Source organism: Melampsora larici-populina, assembly GCF_000204055.1.
Source record: "Melampsora larici-populina 98AG31 unplaced genomic scaffold MELLAscaffold_11, whole genome shotgun sequence".
NCBI classification, from domain to species: Eukaryota; Fungi; Basidiomycota; class Pucciniomycetes; order Pucciniales; family Melampsoraceae; genus Melampsora; species Melampsora laricis-populina.
Window position 1 is genome coordinate 1,638,366 of NW_006768775.1, and position 23,527 is coordinate 1,661,892.

The 23,527-nt window shown below is 39.8% G+C and overlaps 5 protein-coding genes across 5 annotated transcripts; 4 read left to right on the forward strand and 1 right to left on the reverse strand.

Moving 5' to 3' along the window:
* Positions 1-1,502: 1,502 nt before the first annotated feature.
* On the forward strand, positions 1,503-3,528 carry MELLADRAFT_47782 (uncharacterized protein; the record flags this gene model as incomplete). Its single annotated transcript, XM_007408083.1, has 8 exons — positions 1,503-1,571; positions 1,651-1,708; positions 1,774-2,125; positions 2,206-2,281; positions 2,362-2,492; positions 2,571-2,683; positions 2,759-3,035; positions 3,119-3,528. The coding sequence occupies 8 exons, from the start codon at positions 1,548-1,550 to the stop codon at positions 3,354-3,356; spliced, it is 1,269 nt and encodes a 422-aa protein (XP_007408145.1).
* A 360-nt stretch (positions 3,529-3,888) lies between these two features.
* MELLADRAFT_84766 (uncharacterized protein) lies at positions 3,889-4,536 on the forward strand (the record flags this gene model as incomplete). Its single annotated transcript, XM_007408084.1, has 1 exon — positions 3,889-4,536. The coding sequence occupies one exon, from the start codon at positions 3,889-3,891 to the stop codon at positions 4,534-4,536; it is 648 nt and encodes a 215-aa protein (XP_007408146.1).
* A 7,115-nt stretch (positions 4,537-11,651) lies between these two features.
* Positions 11,652-13,692, forward strand: MELLADRAFT_84767 (family 5 glycoside hydrolase; the record flags this gene model as incomplete). Its single annotated transcript, XM_007408085.1, has 9 exons — positions 11,652-11,989; positions 12,058-12,167; positions 12,221-12,303; positions 12,395-12,454; positions 12,514-12,544; positions 12,622-12,732; positions 12,827-12,916; positions 13,010-13,545; positions 13,636-13,692. 9 exons carry the CDS (start codon positions 11,652-11,654, stop codon positions 13,690-13,692), a joined length of 1,416 nt encoding a protein of 471 aa, XP_007408147.1.
* A 5,050-nt stretch (positions 13,693-18,742) lies between these two features.
* MELLADRAFT_34885 (uncharacterized protein) lies at positions 18,743-19,934 on the forward strand (the record flags this gene model as incomplete). Its single annotated transcript, XM_007408086.1, has 5 exons — positions 18,743-18,992; positions 19,029-19,156; positions 19,285-19,401; positions 19,527-19,638; positions 19,735-19,934. 5 exons carry the CDS (start codon positions 18,743-18,745, stop codon positions 19,932-19,934), a joined length of 807 nt encoding a protein of 268 aa, XP_007408148.1.
* A 2,385-nt stretch (positions 19,935-22,319) lies between these two features.
* On the reverse strand, positions 22,320-23,476 carry MELLADRAFT_105011 (uncharacterized protein; the record flags this gene model as incomplete). The annotated part of the gene is made up of 7 exons (XM_007408119.1): positions 22,320-22,353; positions 22,419-22,489; positions 22,564-22,681; positions 22,757-22,786; positions 22,879-23,006; positions 23,084-23,221; positions 23,291-23,476. The coding sequence occupies 7 exons, from the start codon at positions 23,474-23,476 to the stop codon at positions 22,320-22,322; spliced, it is 705 nt and encodes a 234-aa protein (XP_007408181.1).
* Positions 23,477-23,527: the final 51 nt, after the last annotated feature.

The window sequence follows — 23,527 nt, forward strand, 5'->3', positions numbered from 1 at the left end:
GCCAAAAAAAATGTGCAGAAATGAGTTCTTTACTGAAACTTCTTTTTTCATCATGCCTTCGAATGATTTCGTGTTTTTATTATTCCCAGCTCTAAGAAACAAAGAGAACAGTAAGTTCGGATTAGAATTTTAATCATCTTTTAACGAATGAATCTAAGATTTCACCTCTCAGAAAGAAAAGCTATTAAGTTAAAGAATTGTGATTCGACTCACAATCCTAGACCTTCTAGAGCACGTTCTACATAGACTTCGCTTTGTGGTTCTACAGCGTCAGATTCTTGAATACATCCTACTTTGATCATCGCTCCATCTGGAATCACTTCTAAGCGACTGACGGTCATCAAAATCGGGGAGGTGAGTTTTACACCGGCCGCTTTACACCGACCCACCCGGTGTACAACAGACCTGGTGTAAAATTCGAAAAAATGGCCTATTTTTTGTACTTTTATACAGCCTTTGATTTTTTTCGGTCCGTGTAAATAATGTCTGTGTTATATCTCGGAGCACAAAAAAATCAATAATGATCACTTCAAGTCCAACTACCCAAAAACATGGACCACTTCTGTTCATACCAATCAAGTTTACAAACTTTGTTGGTGAAGATGAATGTTATATCCTTCAAAACTTGGAGTTTATGACTTGTTTGTCATTTGCACTGCCGTCAGCATTTTGATGTTTTGGTTGGTCAATTTCTTTGGCAGAAGGATATCATTTTCTGGGTTTCAAATCAAATCGGTATGCTCTGTAATTGCAAGACATCTCGGAGCGCGAAAAAAATGATAAGGATCATGTCGAGTTCGACTACCCAACAAAAATGAATCACTTTTGTTCACATCGATCAAGTTTCCAAACTTTATATCAAGTCATTTGCTTGCACACGTCTTTAGCTGAAGGATTTTTCGATGCGATAAGTGTTTGACTTTGTTCACTCAACAAACGCTGTATATGTAAGTTCAGTTGTTGAGCTAATTGGAGATAAGTTTGACAATAGAACAAGCAAACTGGACTCTCTATTCCAACACGCATCCAACCAGTCGCAAGAACGTGAATTTTCATCTCTGTGTACTTTGAACTTTCGTGATCTGAAACTTTCGCATTCGATAAGAGCCAAGAAACATTATGTATGTTAGGTCAATCAGTCCAGCATATTTGATCTTTGATCGCATGTCAGACCCGATTCGAATAATGTTATCATAACGAGTCGGTATCGTACGGTAAGAGTTTTTCATCAAAATGTCGAAAGGAGATGACCAGAAGTTTTAAAGGAATGTGACGGGTGCCCAAAGGCGCACCTGCTTAATTCCATGAAAAGATGGGATGAACCGTGAGCACAAATATATGGACCCGGTACTCAAGGTATACTGGTACCGGATCCTACACCACGGTCTGTGCTTCGACCATTGTGACCCGATGATGTCACTGATGTCACCGATCAACTTGTCGATCCTCAGCCATTCCATTAAATTTCCATTCCATCGAATTTCCATTCCATCGGATTCGATCAGAATTGTCAACCAACCAACCTCAGAGATTGACGCTTCTCGAGAATGACCGACAGGATTCATCAAATAGTATGTGATTGACCCATGTGTGACTCCGATCCCCTTCCAATGCTCGTCGAGACGCCTTTTGATCCTTACAATTAAATAGATTAATCATGTACGAGGAACACCACTCAGTCGATTACAAGCCAAGAGTCCCGATGATAGTGAGTCAGCTTACCAATATCACAATTTAAGTTGATAACTTAGAGAAGGACGGGTTTTCAAACAGTTGTAATCACCATGGCAATGCGTACACCGATGTGCAAGGCCAAAAAAGGAGGGTTCAAAGACATGTCATCAGACGAACTTTTATTATCAACCTTACGGGCCACAATCGACCGAATACAAATGCCCCCAGAGCAGATTGAAGATATCACCGTAGGTACTGTTTTGACGCCGGGTGCAGCTTACCAAGCTAGGGCAGCTTGCTTGGCTGCCGGCTTTGCCGAGAGTACTCCCGTACAAATCATCAATCGGTTTTGTTCGAGCGGTTTGATGGCTGTCAGTGGTGTGGCCAATCAGATTAAAAATGGAGATATTGAGTGCGGATTGGCAATTGGGTTTGAACATATGTCAGCGAAGTGAGTCATTGTTTCGAATCTAGATTTTTTCGTCTCATTGAAGCGATACAAACAATGAATTGACGCTTCATTCTCTCCAGTCCAGATCGAGGAATTCCTGAAGGGGGGTTTTCTAAGGATGTCATGGACCATGCTGCCGCAGCAGACTGTGTTTTTGTAAGTTTTCATTTTCATAACCGATTGATCTTTCAAAAGATACTAATGTTCAAATCGCATTGTTTGATGTGTATTTTCAGCCCATGGGATGGACTTCGGAGAATGTGGCCAATGACTTCAAAATCACCCGAGAGAAAATGGACGAGTTTGCACTCATGTCCCATCAACGTGCTTCTCGAGCTCAATCCAGTGGATTATTCCAGGAAGAAATGTAATTTTTCTAGCCTTATCTTTTTTTCTCGATCGCTTCTATGTGTCTCATAAGATATTCAAACCCACCATTTGTAAGCATGCCTTTGGAGGCCTATGTGGCCCCTTCTCAAGGCAATGGCGATGCCGGGTCTATAAAGCGTGAAAAGAAAATCATCTCTATTGATGATGGGATCAGGCACGGAACGACGGGTTCGTACTTCGTTTTTCAAAGACTATCATCGTGGAGATCAGCTCACCCAACAAGGGATATTTCACAACCTGTAGCTCAACAGCTAGCTAAGATCCGAGCCGCATTCCCTCAATGGCCTCCTTCTCATACGACTGGCGGGAATGCTTCTCAGATCACGGATGGTGGTGCTGTGGTATTATTGATGTCCAGAAGAAAAGCAGAAGAATTAAAATGCAAGATTCTGGCTAAATATGTCAACACTCAAGTTGTTGGTCTACCGCCTAGAATCATGGGTATTGGACCTAGTCTGGCGATTCCTAAACTGCTTGAAAAGCTTGGATTAGGTATTGAAGACATTGATCTGTTTGAAATGTAAGTGTATGATCTTTTGCTCTACCGGGAGCTCAGTTTACAATGTGGAAGTCTGATGTGGATCCTTTTGTGCTTTGTATTAGCAATGAGGCGTTTGCATCGATGTACGTTTATTGCGTCCAAAAATTACAAATCCCTCTTGAAAAGGTCAATGTCAATGGTGGTGCTATAGCGCTTGGTCACCCGTTGGGCTGTACTGGTGCCCGTCAAGTTGCCACAGGTTTACATGAGCTTAGAAGAAGGCGCGGGAAAGTCCTTGTGACTTCAATGTGCATTGGTACGGGTATGGGTGCAGCTGGGTTGATCCTAGCCGAGTATTGATGTGTTAAATTATTGTCTTAACGTCATATTTCTTGTAGACCAGTTTCATTTACTGTGATTTTGAAGAACATAGACTTTAACCTTAAGCAGACGTTTCACGGTGCTCTTGTTTGTCCAATTTAACGCCAAAGATGCGTTTAGCTTGTAAATGAGATAGCACATTTGTACCCTTTCAGATTGACTGCGACCATGACTGGAAGGGGTACAAAGACACTCCTCTAAACTGCGAGGCCTGGATTCAAGAAACCCAGGTGTCCATTGAGAGCAATTGCATTGGATGTGGTTTCTAAGACATGGCTTCTGATATAACCTTTATCCCAACATGATGAGCGCTGGGAACCCGGGGTATTCCTTTGATAGAAGTTGTATAGTTGTTACCATCAAGACTCAACGAGCCTCGGGTCGGGTGTTTTTCCAAAAGATGGCGGGCCCTTTGGTGTAATTAAATAAAAAAATAAATTACAATGGGAAAATATATATGTATATACCAATCCTTGTATTTCCTCGCATATCTACTCTGTTGACCATCAAGATGGCCATCAATAAGGCCAAAAGAGCTCGCCGTGAGCGCGAAGAAGTCAAGATCAATCTGATAAAGTCTCAGGAGCTCGAGGAAACCACTCCTCCTGTCCCAACCACTCTAACTTTAACCACTCCAGCCACTCCAGCGATTCCAGCGATTCCAGCGATTCCAGCGATTCCGGCCACTAAACCTCCCAAGACTGAGCGTCAGATGGAGGACATCAACCATCGATACCTCGAGCTAGACAACTCACACCAAGCAGCAAACGCATATCACGAGCTTCATCCTGGTTCAATCAAAGAGATTATCAATCGATCACATCAGCTTGAAGAATTGAGAGAGTTCAACTTCTTGAGGAAGAAGCTCGAACTAGAGAGTTCAAAAACCGCCTCAATACCGGCCTCAATTGAGACAGCCATGTGCTCTATGCGCCAACAACAAAACTCAGATCCGGACTGGGAAGGGGCTGGAGTACACCATGCTCGCAAAATTCGACAGCTTGCTGCATTTGTGATCCTCCATCAACGTCTGCCTGAAGAAAACCGCGGGAAATTGACTGTGCACAGCTGTATGCTTGACAACATGGGCTTCTTGAAAGCAATCACCGATTGGATTGCCACTGTGAGAGTAGGAAAGGTAATGTTTTCGCTTCTATGATTGAAGAGTCCGTCAACATCAACTAAACCTTTTGATTTGATGCTACATCTTAGGTGACACCAGCAAGTCTTGCTCATCAAGTCAACTCGATAATTCTCCCTTCCTTTCCTGAATACCAAAAAACAATTTGTAGAACTACAGCAAACCGATGGATGCATAAGCTTAATTTTAGTGTCAAAGCATACAGCAAATGCTTGTATTACGACGGACATGAACAAGCTGATGTAGTTCTCTACCGACATAAATACTTAAAACAGATTGATGAGCTATGTAAAAATTCAAAGACTTATGCCGGAGACAATCTTGACAAAATTACTGAACCCAACTTGAGTGGCTCAGCTAGAGAGCTTGTTAGAGTTTACCACGACGAGTCAACAATTCATGCAAATGAAGAATCTTCAACACACTGGGCTCAACCCAAGGACTGCGACCTACGCTCGAAAAGTCTTGGAAAGTTGATTCACATCTCTGACTTTATTTGTGAAACAACTGGTAGACTCGTAATACCTCCAGATCATATGACTGATCTTCAAGAGAAAGATGCTGCCGTGATCATCACTCCAGGAAAAAATTCGGATCCCTGGTGGGACTCAAAACAGCTCATGCATCAGATCGAATTTCGGGCAATTCCAATTTTCGAGGCACTCCATCCTGGTGCTCAAGCTCTCTATGTATTCGACTGCTCATCCGCCCACGAATCATTTGGCGAGAATTCTCTTCGAGCTGCAAACATGATCCTCGGTACTGGGGGTGCAAAACCACAACTTCGAGACACTGTGATACCAAGTGACAATCCCAACATTCCAATCGAGCTGTGTGGACTCCCGCAGTCCATGGTTTTTCCTTCCGATTACTCAGATGGAAAGCTTGCTGGGAAGTCAAAAGGTATCAAACAGGTCTTAATCGAGCGTGGTCTATGGACCTACCATGAAGATCAAAGAAAGTCGAAACAACTTTTGCCTCTCAAATTGAAGTGTGAAGACTGCAAACGATCTGGTCTTGCTAAAGATAAAATCACCCAAGCTGAGTGTATCCTCAAAGAAGCAGTTAACTCAATGGAAGGCGAATCAGGTGAGGAGTTCCCTGAGCCACCAGAACTCCTGTCTGATCAACCAAAAGACTGCTGTTGGTTCACCATTATATCCGCCCAATCGGACTTTGCTGAAGAAAAACCAATTATACAGAATATCATAGAAAACGCTGGCCATCTCTGTATCTTTTTGCCCAAATTCCATTGCAAGCTCAATCCGATTGAGCTTTATTGGTGCTTGATCAAAACAAGTAAGTGGAAGTTTCTTGTTTCAATCAAACATCAATAAACCTCGATTCGATCGCTGACCATCCGGACACATCCAAAACTAATTTAGAATTTCGTTTGCTGAGCTATACCTGCAATAACTTCCGAGAGGCAAAAGACCTGTTCAATTGAATTCAAAAAGAATGTCCTCTGGCAACCATTCGACGGTTTTTTCGGAAAATCAATGGACTCCAGGAGAAGCTCAGGCGAGTCTTTCCAATTGCAAAGGCTGAATTCTTTTCTCATTTTGATTTCTCTTTGCAGACAAGCTGCTCAAAAGAGCATAGCTCCAGACCCAGCTGCTCAAACCTATCGCTCACACCGCTGTGTTGCTTGCACGGCTGGAAATGTTTGAGAAAGTGTCCATCAACTATCAATTTTATCACTGTATTGTTATCATTGTATCGCATTCCTATGTACAGATATCTAATCACTCCCCAAGAATGCACTCGATGATTCTCCGATCAAAAATCATCATCATGTTAGAGAATCTACAGTGATCACATCGAAAATCATATTGTAACAAAACAAATCTCGCAAATCTTTGAACTAATTCATTTCTATGTAAAAAAAAATCGGCCGACCTATTCGGGCTGGAATACTCTAGAGATTGATAAGAGTATTCCATTTCCGTTTCCAAACTTTCAAAAACTCAAGGATAAGGATGCGAACATCGCTTTTACATCCATAGCGATTTCAGTGCAAACGGCTTTGGTGACCCGACCCGAGGCTCGTTGAGTCTTGATGGTAACAACTATATAGTTGCTGCCATCAAGCTTCTTTAAACTTTTGACGGGGACGGTACTTGAAAATTACCACGTTGACCCCACGGGGCCAAATTTCATATTGCCAAATCGTCAATGAAAGCTTTCATGACCATGCTTTGACTTGGTCAAACTTTCCTTGATCTTTCTTTGAAATCATTCTTGAGTGCCTCACCACTCATTGGCTTTGTTTAATGCCTCTCTCCAAAGCCCAACGGGCTCAACGCTACCGTCAACAGTGTCCTCAACCACCTCAAAAGCGTCAAAAATATGAAAACGAGCCTTGGCGTGATCAATCCAGCGACCTCGAGTCTAACTCAAGCAAAACATTGTCTTGTGTTTCCTCAGACAACAATACCTTTGAGCCTTTGTCCGAAGATGAATTCGGAGATGAATGTGAATTGATTGATTTTGACCCACCTAAACTCGCCTTAGAAGATAATGATATATCCAAGGCAGCTTCAACAAACTTACCTATTGATCCACCACAGCCCAGTTCTCTTCATGTAAACAATTCATCACAAAGACCGACATTAAAGGTGGTCCGTCGACTTGACCGCATCAACAACAAGTGGGAAGTTCTCAATAATGCTATTGAAGCAGCTGCATTTTATTATGATTCACAAAAACTGTCAAATGCAGTCTCTAATCAAGTGTTTGATGAGCTGGCCAAGCTGCGTGAATTCAATCACCGAAGAAGACAATTGCACATCTCAAACCCAACACCTGCAAGTATACAAGCTTCAATGGAAACAGTCCAGACATCTTTCCTGCGCCAAAGAATCCCTCGTTCAGAATTTGGATTGGAAGTGGACATGCAACCCAAATTCGAAAACAAGCATCACATATCATCATACACAAGCGACTACCTATACGGGGAAATGGCCTATCAACTGAACATCCATCAATCCTTGACAATAAGGAGGTCTTCCGGATGATCACGGAATGGATCTCAAGCCAGAAGACAGGCAAGGTGTGTAACCCCTCACACCTTGTCTTATTCATCTTATATACTTGCTTACCAAACCTCAAATTTATGTATGTATCAGGTTACCCCAGCAAGTCTTGTCAATCATCTCAACCACGAGATCTTACCTAAATTTGATGACATAGGTGACACCATATCCGACAGAACAGGCAATCAATGGATGCATCAAATGGGCTTCTTGGTTCAAGCTTATTCAAAGTGTATGTACTACGATGGACACGAACGTGCCGATGTTGTCTTGTATCGACAGAAATACAACAAGGATCTTACAGAACTGTGCAAACGTGAAGTGCAATACTCAGGTGAAGAACTTGACCAAATCATTCTTCCAGAGCTTGAAGGCGAAACTCGAGAGCTTATTCGTGTCTACCAAGATGAATCGACAATCCATACTGGTGAAGAGCCATCTAAAGCTTGGTTTGCAAAGAACGACTGTGCACTCAAACGCAAAAGCGACGGCAAGCTAATCCATACATCAGACTTTGTTGAAAAGAAGTGTGGACGTCTCGTCCTACCCTCCGATACAACCTCCAAACTACCATTCAGGGATGCGGCTATTGTCATCTATCCTGGTGCCAAAGGCGATCCGTGGTGGAACTGTACACAACTTATTGAACAGGTAAAGACTCGGGCAATCCCAATCTTTGAAGAGCTTCATCCGGGTGCACAGGCTCTTTTCATTTTTGATTGTTCTTCGGCACATGAATCATTTGCACCAGATGCACTTAGAGTTCAAAACATGAACTTCAATCCTGGTGGCACAAAACCTGATCTTCGAGACACAATCATTCCTTCCGACAATCCCAATATTCCAGCTGACCTTCACGGACGAGTTCAATCTATGAACTTTCCCCTCGATCATCCGGACCAAAAGTTGGCTGGGAAACCTAAAGGAGTCAAACAGGTTCTTATCAAACGTGGTCTATGGGATCATTACAACAAACAAAATCTTACACGACAGCTCAAACCCCTAATCTTCAAGTGTGCCCAGTGTCAGAAAACTGGAGTTGCAAAAGATAAAATAGCTCGAGCTGAACGTCTCATCCGACAAGTCGAAACACCTGACTACGAAGACATTTTAACCTCGAGCAAAGCTTTACCAGATGATCATATTGAGGACTGCTGTGCCCACAAGATCTTATCCGCTCAATCTGACTTCACCAACGAGAAACCAGTCCTTCAGAAGGTTATCGAAGACTCTGGCCACCTATGTACATTCCTTCCAAAGTTTCATTGTGAGCTTAATCCCATCGAGCTCCTTTGGTGTTTTACTAAGACAGGTAGGTTTCCTTGTCTTATCTCTTGGAATCTAGACCCCATATTACTTCAGATAACTGATGTGTATAAACCATCTTTATGATCTTTAGATTATCGTAAAGTGAGCTTCACAGCTCATAACTTGCAAGAGGCCAAACAGTTGTGGGAAAGAGTCAGGACACGCTGCCCTCTCGTCACCATCCGTCGCTTCTTCAACAAGGTTGATCGGTTGAAAAACGAACTCATGTAAGCCCTTCTTTTCTTCAGTCTGTTAGGCCAGTTAGCTAACAAGTACTGCTTGAAGGCAAAAACCAATCCTTCCCAATGCAACTGTCAAGTCTTACAAATCTCATCGATGTGTTGCTAAATCATCTTTGAAGGATGTCGATTGTGAGATACAGAACAACATTTAAATTCACCACTCAATTCCACCCTTCAACCACCTCACCCCATCATCTTATCGCCACATCTCAATTCATTACATTACATGCTACTGTACTCTACAATGTATACTTTTGTAATAACATCGCTACGATGTAGAATTGTTTGCATTGTTATAATGTATAATTGTTCTAATCACATCACTATGATTTCTATCTATTGTTATAAGTCTATAATAATCAAAATTGGCTTTAGCCTCGTTTTGACTATTGGAGCAAACCCAAGCGATAACTTACATAGATCTCTGAAGCCATCTACCCAATGAGCTGCTGATGGATGAAAAAGATGAGAAAAAAACGAAACAAAAAACGCAACAAAAATAATAATAATAATTTTTGTTCGATCTTTCTAAAAAGCTATTTTTAGAAAGCCGTCGATGTGAGGGTCCCAAAAATAGCCTCGGCTCCTCAAAAACTTGTGATCTGAGGGTGGGCGTAGATTTCGGGTCTCAATCAATACCCGTCAAAAATTTAAAGGGGCTTGGTGGCAGCAACTATAGTATCATACGCACTCTGATTGGTGCGGACAAAAAAGAGGTTTGAAACTCTTTACTACTTCTGCCTGTACAATCTCTGCCTTCACCAGAAAGCCCCGAGTTAGTATTAATGACACCGCGGGAATGATTGAGTTCAAAACCCGATTGAGCGAAGTTGCGGTGTCTGAGTCCGCAACTTTGCTCAATCACCAATCTCGTTCACATCACGTTCACAATTCGTTCACAGGTTTCCCTCCAGTTACCCTCCGCAATCTTAAGTAACAATCATACAACAGAAAGTCCCTTGCAAGTCATCAGTCTTTGACATTTGTTGTTAATCTAATTCATCTTTCCAATTTTCATCTCAGTGCTTTCACCATGCCCCATGAAGTATTGTCCCATCACCATCATGTGGGTCGCTAACCAACAATGTTAAACAACACTGTGTGTTTATGGCAAATCTTTTTAGAGACATGGACATTGAATTGTGCTTATGTCAATCTTTTTCAATGTTCCAGATGCTCAACCAACAAAGAAAGGAGCTCATCAAGGACGAATTGAAATTTGATCTTGAATACATACAAAGGCAGAGTATCAGTAGAGCTCGGGGGAAACCTGTGAACAAATTGTGAACGTGATGTGAACAAGATCCGTGATTGAGCAAAGTTGCGGACTCGGACACCGCAACTTCGCTCAATCGGGTTTTGAACTTAATCATTCCCGCGGTGTGATTTCCTCTACATCGCGTGCAGTGTTGATACAAGCTGTAAACCACATGACTAGTGGGACATAAGCGCTTGAAAACCAAGCTCAAAAACAGCACAATGAAGAAGGGTTTCCTGGTTTCTGAACAGGGAAACACATGTAAAAAACACTTCTGAACAACTACCCTTATAGCATCAAGGGAGGTTTGTTTGTGAGGGAAGCGCAAAAATACAAAAAACTACATAACAACACAAAATGCTTAGAGTGTTAACGCCATAAGGGGACAGCTATGAGAAAGATGAAAAAGCAAGTCAATCTCCGTGAGTGTGCTTGGGTTACGGGTAACCAAAATCTCCTGTATGTCTTTAAGCCCAACTCTGTATTTTTAGCAATCTCATAAATGCCGAAGGGGAGTTGATCGAAGTCCAAGCATGTCTTTATGTTCCTGATTTGTCGCGAACCCTCATCGCCGATGGTAGAATACTGAGAGCTGGAGCCGTGACTTCCGTCCTGGGAGACTCCAACTTCTAAATCGATAACAGTAGGAAGCAACCCTTTGTTGGTGTTTCGAAATTAGCGATCAATGATAATCATGAAGCGGTACAAAGGCCCTGGCGACATTGAGTTCTGTTTCTCATCTCGATGCAATCGATGCAATCGAGACATCAAGTTTGATATACGAGTCTTAACGAGGGTTTTGTTGACCTCCATGTACCACCTTTTCAGCTCTCGTATGCACGTTTCAGCCATCCCCAGGATATCATACAAGCAGCTCAAGTCGCATCTATCTTTCTTCGGTAGGTATGCAACCCATGGGAGTGATGTTATGAGGGCTGCACGAAATTATCTCTCCACTCTCGCATCGTAACTTGGGGAATTGAAGCAACATTTTCGAAAACTACTCAATCATTGCATTGGTCAGTATGCAATAAGCACCAAGCCTTCGAGTGATATTGAAGACCATTGCGTATCTTTCTGGGCCTGAAGCTAATTTCAAAAGAACGTATTTCTCAGTCGTTGGACAGTCTGTGTTGATACCCTGGTACATTGCTATCTGGTTATCATCAAGTCAGTTCTCAAAAAACCCTTTTCGATTTCTCGAGCCTTCCAAATCTTAGTACCCATCTCAATCAAAATCTCTTTCCTACTTCAGAAACTTCAGCTTGATTCACAAGACAGCCGCAGGTGATGTTACTTCACCGGGCTCTCTGCCTTCTCAGTTTGAGCGCTTCATTCGCAACTCAGGCCCTTGACTCAGTCACTCCAAATACACATCAGCTCATCTCCCGCTCTTCAATACAATCACACACGAGAAAAATTCAAGATTTCAACCTTCGTCGACATATAGACCCATCATTTTCCAAGAGGGACCAAGAAATTAAACCTAGCTTTGATTACGCCAAATATAAGATACGTGGTGTCAACCTTGGTGGATGGCTTGTTACAGAGCCTTGGATCACACCTTCACTTTACAACACAGGAAATGACAAGATTGTTGATGAGTATACACTTTGCGAGCAATTAGGGTAATAGATCTTTACTTCTGATCATGATCTTCAATCTTGTCGCTGATTCAATTTTTTTCAACTTCTAGGCAAAAAGCAGCAACTGAACTTCTTCGCGCACATTGGGAGTCTTTTTATAAAGAAGAAGATTTTCAAAGAATCAGTTCATATGGTCTCAATCACGTCCGAATTCCCATTGGTCAGTCACTAATTTCCCTGACTTCAATGAAAACATCAAGCATACCGAGACAGAAGGAATTCCAACTTTCATGATTTTAGGATATTGGGCTTTTGACATATTAACTGATGAACCTTATGTGCAAGGTCAATTGGAGGTATGTATTGGATATTTACAAGAATTTGATAATTGAGACTCTCGAGATTGTGATATATAATTTATTCAACTTTGAACCGACTGATCATCAGTACCTCCACCGAGCTGTCGGGTGGGCCCAAGGAGCAGGGCTCAAGGTGATGATCGACTTGGTGCGTACCTTCATCTATCAATGTGGAAACTTCGAACTGACGATCAAAACCCACTACAGCACGGTGCTCCAGGATCACAGAATGGGTTTGGTGAGCATAATGGGAAGATTCAAGGAGATCAAAACATTGAACTAGCGATGATTTGTTTCAAATTCACTTCTAAATAGACAACTCCGGCAAAAGAGGCGAGATTAATTGGGCCTCCGAAGATTCGAATGTCGCCCGTACAAGACAAGCCCTAGTATTACTTGCTCAAGAGTTTTCTCAGCCCAAGTATGGTAAGAATCAGTTTTCTTCACCCTCACCAATCCTTTGCAAGCGTGTTCTCCGACCAAAATCGACGGATTTCTGATCATTATTTTTTTGGTTAAGCTGGCACGGTTACCAGCTTGGAGTCACTCAATGAGCCCGCCGGATTCGCCAATGAAAAGACTTTGAAGACTACTCGTCAATACTACTACGGTACATAGCTCTTTTTCCTGATTTGAAGATGTTTATCGTCATCATAAAAATAAGCGAGACTAAAGGGATTTTTTTTCATCTATCTACGTATAGATGGCTATGGAATTGTAAGATATCCGATACCTCAAGGGTCGCAATCGAATTTACTATATGCGATCCATGATGCTTTTCAACCACTCGATGCCTGGACACATTCCTTTCCAGCGCCAAAATGGCAAGGAGTAGCATTAGACACACATATCTATACCGTCTTTAACAATACTCAACTTAAAATGACTGATGACGAACGTGTAAAATCATATTGTGATTTAACTGAATCATTAGTACAAAGTGATTCGTCTCTTTGGACTTTTGTTGGAGAATTTACACCTGCTCCTACAGATTGTGCACCACGTCTTAATGGACAAGGGATTGGATCTAGATATGATGCAACTTTCAAGGACAGTCCACGTTTAGGTTCGTGTGAAGGGAAGAGTGGATCAATGTCTAGTTTTTCAGAAGAGTACAAAGCCAGCCTAGGACGATTCTTCGAAGTTCAAACTCATGTTTTTGAAAAAGCTTCTGGTTGGTTTATGTGGACTTTCAAAGCTGAGAATTCAGATGACTGGAGTTATGACGCCGGTGTAAAGGTTGGATAAAATTTGAAAATAAACTTATCAAGCTTCATATGTTCATGTCCTTGGATAGACTTGCTGATCATGATTGTTTCCAAATTTTAGGGTGGTTGGATCCCGCGTGATCCAGGATTCAAAGCGCACGGGAATCCCTGCGGCTGAACACCAACAAACCATTTTCAATAATCGAGGACAGCGAATACCAATCCACGAGAAACCCGGTGGATACTTGAATCTCGCCACAGGCGCCCTCGTACATCGGTGGCCAATGATGTATTCTCCTTGGCTCTGGCTCTGTCGATATCCCACAAAGCTAACTTTTAAACCTATATCATTAATAACTCTTCGAAGGATTGGACTGTCACAAATGTATTTATTTATGTATTGTTTCTGCTTTTGATATCTTATATTTCTTCAAGTTTTGTTGGGAAGTCGGACATTTTTTTATCAATCTTAGCTTTGTGACACCTGAATGTTTCATGTGTACCTTATAACTGTTTGTTCAAAAGAATTTTAATTAGCCTTCACATGGCCATTTAGCACCGTTCAAATTCAATGGAAAGCTTGGGACATTTGGATTGATCAAACTTATTCATTGGGTCTCAATTAATTTAGCTGGGTCTGGAACTGTGAGGTGGTAGGCATTTTTCCAGTGTGCTTGGCACTGTTGGGACTAATAATGTCACCCAAACTACTTCATGGTCAAAACATTTTTTTCATTATATCACAATTTCCGAGATAGCAGCCAAATGGTCAAGATAAGGTGACACAAATCCCCCCTGTATATCAATCTATTGAACCAAAATGAATGGTTTAAAAACATTGGTGCATATATTTTGTCTTTCCAAGAAACTTGGACATGATAGATATTAGACAAGAACCATTAACAAAGGCGTGTATCCTAAGGGTTTTGAATACCCGAGTCTGATGAATGATATTGCCCTGGCCCATTGAGCCTATTAGTATAGTCCAGAGCCTGTTCAGAGAGTCGAAAATTCAGCTGAAATCTTTGAAAGCTCTCACTGGTGGGATAATTTACATACAATGAGAAGAAAAGATGCATACTGACCATGATCTCATTGCATGTTAATTCATATGTAAGATAGAATTGAACTCCATGAGATTTGCGGGCTGAGCCTGCAACAACTTGAGCATAGATAAATTGATGTCCAATAAAACGTGAGTTGTAGGATCACCTGGCATCAACCCTTGGTACCACCCTGCTCTCCCCATGGACTTCAACCAAACCAAATCGCTTTCATGAAATATGTATGGCTGAATTTGTGTTGTCTCTGGATTATAAATCTTTTTCTATGGTTTTCAAATTGGATCAAGCCAGGCCATTTAGAAAATATTCAAAGGAATTGATTGAGCTTGTTGAAAAATGTGACAATGTATTATTAAGGATTGCCACAGTATACTATGTGGCTATATAGGAAACATTCTACAATACAGATAACTGTCTTTTCAGAGAAGCTACATCTTTAGCACATCCACAAAACATTAGGAGAAGGATATGGATTTCTAATGAAATGAAAATTGAATGTTTTGAACACAAATTGCAACTTGATGGGAATTTGGGGAATCAAACATGTTCTCTTTATTCTTGCACAGTTGCTGTCACCTAGACACAACCACACATGCTCTGAAAAAGTTGGAATTTGCTAACCCAAGTCATCCCACAAGGCCCAAGGGCTTGTTAGTTCTTGAAAAGTCATTTTTGGCATAATTGAGGGTGGTTTGCGCCATAGAGGACTTTTCAAGTTGATATGGCCAGTAGTGTTTTTTTCCAAAAAAAAACAGTTTATTCCCATGCATTTCGGACATATTGGTTTATAGTATACTTTGTGGGTATAATATGGCTATAGGCTGTACTTATGGGTTGATGATATGGCTTTAGGCTGTGCCTACAGTTGATATAAGGCTTTAGTAATTTTGGGTCTAGGGCAACTCATTTTGGCTGATTATGACACAAAAGCACCAAACATAGCCAGTCACAGCTCATCAACATTCTGGACCAGGGCCAGGGCCAAACTGGATCAGGCTGTGCTTGTGTCTACATGATAGCAACCATAAGACAAAAAGCTCTGTTAGCAATCACTCCAAGGCTTTGGCTCCACCGCTGGTGATGATGTGTTTATTACCTATCATTGAGTCAAAAAGCTTTGGCAAGGGGCTTTGTTAGGTTTGACAGAAAGCTCTGTTAGCTATCACTCCAAGGCTTTGGGCCCACAACTGGTGATGATGTGGAAGCCATTGCCAAGAAGAGAGAGCTATAACTACTACAACCTGTACAACATGCACCTGACCTGCTGTGGCACAGTTGTGTACACACATGACTCTACAACACTCTTGATACTCCTGGTCCAAATTTCAGCAACTGCTACAGATGGTCATCTGATGATCATCATGAAGGCTTTGTGTTAAGACAATCAACAATCTACACTGTAAAAATACAAAAAAAAACACTCAGATTGAAGCTCTTAACTATTGGAACAATAGGGGGTTCTAAGTCAAAAGATTTACGGTATTTTGCAGTACAACAAGTTGTCCAAGACCGTAAAATTTCACATAAATTTTACAAATTTTGGAAACTTGTCTGTTTCATAAATTTTTTCACAAAAATATCCTGACTTGAAACCCCCTAATATGCATATTCTTTTTTTTTCTCTCTTCCTGACCGCTCAATATTTTTGTGTCTCACTGTTTATATTTCCTGCCCAGAAAATATTATATCTCTTGTAGTGAAATGGGCACAGCCATCACACAGGCACATGTAGTGGTGCTGGTGCCTCCAATGATGTAGTGCATACCTTTAAGTGAGCATCCACCTTTAACATTATTCAACACTCCCTATCTTCACAAGTTATAGTGCTTACATTGCTGAAAAGTCTCTGACACTGGGGGACATCCTTCAAGCACACATGAAAACTACATCCCTGAGGACAAGTTGGCTTACATTCTTAAAGTTCCCAAAAGTAGTAAGACCAAAGAAAACAATCCAAACCTTCTAAAACCATCACAATGCCGTGAGTGATTTCTTCCATAGTTGTTGGTGTATCTGGAAAAAGAAATACCAGATCATTGCATTGCTTCCCAACAGTTTCTCCAAGATCTCATAAAGCTTGATACAAGATCTCCACTAAGTTACATAAGTATTGTGACAAAATTTCTTCACACTTTTTCTAAAATTAACTGTTACAGCTAAAGACAAAGGAGAATAAAAAGTCAGTTTGAAGCCCTGGAAAACTGTTTTTGTGCCATTGCATTTGACATCACAACATTTCTTGAAGGAGTGGGGCTAGTATCATACGTACATATCGAACATGCATACCTGGCTCAAGTTCATATTTTTGAGTGCTGGGGCCTTTGAGGCCAAAAGATATACTCTATTTAAGATATTGAAGAGTCCCTTTTGGATGATGTTATCATTAGTATTTATTGATATTTACATCTGAAAATGGTTGATTAGATTCTTTCTGCAATGTCAATCTGTACACACCATTAAACCATACACTATGAGATGATTGGATTGACTCCTCAAGCAGAAATCAAAGGCTGTTTTTCTAAAACCCAGTGATCTTCATTTCTGGAGTAAAGTCGCAGAAGCTGATTAGACTTTTGTAATATTGGTTCATTTGACTGAACTTGATTCCAAACTATGGGATTAAGATGGATGGATATGATGATCCCAGTGAGTGATTTTTGAATTTAATTTCTTTTGCTCTTCCGCAGTGATGGAAGTCAAAATCTCCTTATTAAAGAGTCACATGAGAGTTGTTACCTAAACCCCATCACGAGTATGTTTTGGCCAACCTCATCTTGATCCGTTGCAAAAGGTCAGCTGAAAGAGAAATGCTGAAAGAGGATGAATGAGGTCATGAAGGGTCATCAGCTGGGATATACTAGTTTGAATTCTAATCTAATTAAAAAAATAAAAAAATAAAAAAAAGTGTATTTAAACCCAATCTTGAAAGAAATCGATTGTCTTTCCCATCTTCTCATCAACTTCACCATCACCATCATCAACTTCACGCAACTTCAATCACTATCATCAATCACTCTCAATAGGATGAATTCACTCAATTGGTTATTATCACCTAAATCTAGATCATCATCATCATTCCAACTTCAATCTAATCATCAATCTACCATCAAAACTACGACTCCATCAACTACATCAACTTCAAACAACTCAATTCCATCAAACAATACTTCAATCGATAATCTGATCTCAGGTCCACGTGAATCTGAATCTGAATTGGTAGATGAAATGGTAGAAAATGTAGAAAGATTAAATGGGATTGAAGCAGCCAACAATCTAGAACGTAAAGCAAGTCTCAATAGTGAAGGTGAAGTAAGAGTAGGTTTGACTGGTATATCTGAAAAACGAAGAACATTTAATTTAAGTTTAGATGAAGAAAGAATGATCCATGCTTCAGATTCGATTCATCCAAACGATCATCTGATACCCCTCAAGACGATCAAACCAATCTCTTCTTTCGATTCGACATCTTCCATCACTTCAACTTCCACATCTACCACATCTTCAAGCTTTGAGTTAACTAATCTTGCTCATCAACCTACTCTTCGATCACCTATTCTATCTTCCATTGCATCTGCTGCTACTCGAATCGCTTTGAGTTCGATACCTACTTCCTCAAGTTCTTCAAATACCTCGTCTCCCTTACGAGATTCAATCACATCTGATCATCTACCCATCAAACCGGCTCTTAAACCACTTCATTCAGGTCTAGTGAAACTTTCGAAATCTAAATCTAATTCATCATCTTCACCTACTCGTTCACCCAAACTTTCTTCTTCTGGGTCTCTTTCAACTTCAACTGCAAACGCAACTTCAAATTCAAAATCACATACTTCTTCGTCTTCGTCTTCTTCGAATCCATCATCTGTCACAATTAATCAATTAGATCAACATCATAAACGTTCACATCAATTAGCAAGACTATTACCTGTTAGATTAGGTGTAAGCCTATACATTCTCATTCGAAAGTTTCTTGCAATCTTTGGCCTACGATTACCACCAGCTCCATCTGAACAAAGCACGCCACTTTTGATAATCGAAGCACCACCTTCCAATCACAAATCAATTTCGATTGCTAAATTACTTTGGAAACCTAATCTTAAATCGAAAAGTTCAATAAAATCATCCATGATTGGTTCAGAAGAAGAAATCAATGGATCTTTGATCATGACAGATGCAAGTAGTTCAGCAGACGAATCAGATTCGACCTTAACATCTAATCTTTTATCAATCCCTTCAAGTCCATCTAATAATTCATTACACCCACCTACGAAATCAAGAAATATAAAACCGAATACGAAAAGAATAAATAAAGGACCGATCCAACCTACATCTGAACCTAAACCCACTGTCTTAGGAAGTACAAGGAATAAAACATTGGTACTTGATTTAGATGAAACTTTGATTCATTCGACTAGTAGGTTAGGAGGAATGGGAGGCACGGGTACTTTAGGTGGTGGAGCTAGTGGTTCAGCTGTTCATGCTGGATTGAAGGTTAGAGTTGTTGAAGTCGTTCTAGATGGTCGGATTGTCGTTTATCATGTTTATAAAAGACCTTGGGTTGATTTTTTCTTGAAAACGGTAAGAGTTTCAATTTGTTTAAACTCCAAACAAAAGAATGAGATAGAAGAGATTCATGAAGATTTAAAACCAATGACAAATTATCATTGATGGGGAATGGTTTTTGTTTTTCTTGTATATTTTTAAAGGTTTCTAGTTGGTATACTGTCGTGATCTTTACGGCTTCTATGAGAGAATATGCGGATCCGGTGATCGATTGGTTAGATCAAGGACGTGGAATAATAGATGGAAGATTGTTTAGAGAGGTAACAAATACAATCTTTTACTTTCTCAAATCCAAAGACCAAAAAAACCTCGATTTCTGATTTTTTTTTTTTTGGTTTTTCGTTTGGTTTGGTTTATGGGTGGGTTTGGATGGGAAACAAATCAGTCTTGTACAAATATTAAAGGATCTTATATGAAAGATTTAACGATTGTTGAAAGAGATTTAAGTAAAGTCTGTTTAGTTGATAATAGTCCGATAAGTTATGGATTACATCAAGGTAAGTTGAAATCCAGTGAATTCAGAACGACCCCCCCAAAAAAAACATACTCCTGATGATGATCATTATTTCTTTGTTTTTGACTTTCAATTTTAGCTAATGGAATCCCAATCGAAGGATGGTTAAACGATCCAAGCGATGAAGGTTTATTAGATTTGTTACCTATGCTTGATAGTCTTAGGTTTACAAAAGATGTGAGAAGGATCTTGGGCTTAAGAGGATTTTCTAATCAAGTTTTAATCAAGAATCAATCTTCTAATCTTAGTCATCAGATCTCAATTAAAAAAAATTCTTGATTTTCCAGCTTCTTTGAAAAACCTTTTGGTTGCTTTTTTTTAATCTTTTTTGGTGTGTTGTTTGTTTGTGTGTCTATGTGGGGGGGGTTTGATCAGAAAGTTTTGATTTTTTCCAAGAAAAAAGTAAACAAAAAATGTTGCAAAAAAATGTTGGTGTTGGATGTTTGGGTTTGATTCTTTTTCTTAGAGTTGGTTTTATTTCTTACTACTTTTTGGGGTTGATTGAGCTTTATAAATCGATTGAATTGAGTATATTATTAGATTTATGATTATTTGTTGAACTTTCTTTTTTGTGTGGCCGTGTGGTTGTGTGTGTAAAAGAAGTCTTGAAATAAGTTGTTATTTTTTTTGTATATTTATTTTTGGTTTTTTTTAACAGGTCTTTTTTAAAAAGAAAAATTATATGATAATTCTTGGTTTTTGACAAGTTATTAAATTTCTGTTTGTATTTGTATGGTTTTTGCTTTGGAGTATTACATTGAGGGTACTGATCAAAGCAAGTATGTATGTGGTGCTACATGTGTGGTGCTATATACTTTCAAGTCTTGTTTTTGACAGGCAAAATGAGCTAAACTAATATTTTGAATCACACAACTTGCCAAATATAATTCAATATTTCCTTTTATACTTGTTATGGGAATTTCCATGTTAAAAATTGAAATTTGAAAAGTATGTGTTTTTTCATTGTTTTGAACATTTTTTTGCTTGCGTTTGAGGTTTGATTATAAATTAGTCTTGAGCTGTTTCTCTTAGGGCCCGTTCGGACACCGCGAGCAGATACTATCTGGCGAAATTTCACACCAAAAGTGTTACATAGCGCCAGATAGTATCTGGGTCCAAACTCCACCAGATATTCGAAATCTGATTGGCGTTCGGTTCAAATATCTGAGGTCAGTATCTGATCATCAAGATCGAGATATTGATCCATATTGAGATACAGCCAATTGGCTGTATCTCGAGCCAATATGTCGATGTGCTCCTCCCTCAACCCCCATCTAACCATCACTTCTTTCTCCTTTTCTCATTACCCACGCACTCTTTTTCCTTTTTGATCCTCACACCTTTGCTTAGCCATCCTGATTCCTCGCAGCGAAGCAGTTCTTCAATCAACTTGTTTTCTGCTGTCTTCATGTCTTTCTTTTTGTTTTTTGTTTCTTGTTTGCTTCTGTTCTTTGTTTTTGTTTTGTTTCTTTTCTTTTCTTTTCGTTCTTTCCTTTCTTCTGTTCCTTTTCCTTTTCGTTTTTGTTTTTTGTTTCTATTCGCTTTGTCTCTTTTCTTTCTTTTTGTTTTTTGTTCGTTTCTTTATGTTAAATCTTCAAATCTGTTATCACTTTTGAAATCGATTGTTCAATTTGAACCATTTTGGTGCAATGTCAACACAAGAAGGAAAGTTTAGGATGCAAATGATGAAGGTCTGGATGACCGTTTCAAAAGATTGAGGCAAATGAAAATGCATGCAAGTTGATATGGCCGTTACCGAACAGCGATATGATCATCACGAGGTCAACAGATGTCGGTTGACCTCTTTTGGTTTGCTGTTCGGTAACTTCCATGTCCGAAATACGACAATGTCGATGTGCCCCTTGAGATAGGGGCAAATCGAAATTTCGTTTTCAGGTCAGATAATATCTGAAAACGATCCGAACGGGCCCTTAGGTATCTCTTACCAACATATATTCCCATTCTGATTGGCAATGAATGAGACATTTTGTAGAGTCTTGATGAAGATTGTATGTAGATTTTGTTGAGATAGTTAAAGAAAAGGATGTATAACTTCAAGTGCTTGCAGACCCTAACCCTAAGTTCTTCTATAGGGGGAGATTGTAATAATGAACTCATGATTACAAGCATTCCATGTTGATTATAACATATTCAATACATAACTCAGTTGCAGTTCTTCTATTACTTTTACTCAACGCTTCATTTTGTACTGACTGCTTAGAGAATTGAGACAGATCTCATTTTCATATCCTTTGCAGTCAGGTTAGTTTTCATATATATAACCAACACCCCTTTAAATCTCCCAAAACAGAGAAAGTGGTTTAGTAAAAAATGTTTAGTACGGCACGGTTCAATTAGCTTCCCAATACCGTGTGATCATCAAGAGTGGTACTCATAGGAATGATCCTCCTCGATTTACCCTGAGGAAGCAATATCACAAGAATTGTGCACTGGCAAGAATATGTGTTCCTTGTGCCAAATTAAAAATAAAACTCTTTCCAAACAAATCAAAGCAACAAAAAAGATGATTCAAAATATGGTATAAAATTACACTGAATTGTGAGAAGAAAAAAAATCTTTCAAAGATTATCAAATAAAAGCAATTCAAGAAAGAAGAATCAAATTCCAGGGAAAGTTTTAATGAGATCATAGTTTTTGATTTAATCAATGTGTGGCTTTTCCGGTGGCTGGTGCTTTTCTGTGATAGAATACATTGATCAGTTTCTTGATCAGCCTTTTCTAGAGTCATGATCAAATGCTTACATATCCCAAATCAAATCACTCATAGATCCTTTTTCTGCTTCAACCGCTGTAGGTTTCAATGCATCAAAGGCCTAAAATGGGGTCAAAAATATCAATAAGTGATTGATGAAAGTTTGGAGTTTGAAAGTTTGTCAAGATTATTTACCTTTTTAGATAAGTAGATCTGATTACATCCTGCTTTTTCCATTTTAATATTGAAGGAACAAGCATCTATGACCTTAACAGTGATTATATCATTTGGTTTTCCAGCACGAGCAACGGAACTAAACAAAAGCAAAAACAGATCCCAATCTCAATTTCTATCTCATTTTTGAAAACTCAGATTCCGTTTTACTCACAGCTCTTGCCCACACATCTTTGTAGCAGCTCTAAAGTGTTCCCAATGCACATTTCGTATTAGATCTTCTATTCACCTTTGTAAAAGAGAGAGTTCACTCAAAGAGACCTCATCGACACTTACCCACTCAACCAACCAGCCTTTGAAGCGTCGGCACCCGATGGATCCTTACCTTGCCATAAGCATGCACCCATGACTGCCTCAGTCTTATAAGGGCCACATGGACTGTTGTCACTTTTTAGCCAATCGACCTATATAGTCATAGTAAAGTTTGAAATGAAATGAGTAAAAGATTGATAATGATATGTGGAAGATTCTCATGACTTACCGGGGCAGTTGTTTTAAATCTCAACTTCGTAGCGGGCGTCTTTCCCTTTTGCTGTTCGCCGCCTCCTTTTACCGCCAAGACATTGTTTGGATTTACACTAGTTTCCAACTCTGTACCATCCTCCTCGAGATCCAAGCTCTACAAAGAAGTAAACCATCAGATGATTAGACTCCAAAAGTACGCATCTCGAGATGTAAAAATTCTCACCCGTCTCTGAGCTGTTGAATCCACCGAGTTAACAGATAGTTTGTGGCCCGTTGGGACAGTCGATTTGGAGGTTGGAGGCGTAGATTTGTTAAAAAGATTAACACAGATAGGCTGAGCATTAGGTTTGGGTTTCTCTGCTATGACAGATAACATCATAATAAAGGTGACTAAAGTAGAAGTAAACATCTGTTAAAGAATAATCCGTTTGATAAATTTAATCTAGTAATGATCTTTGGT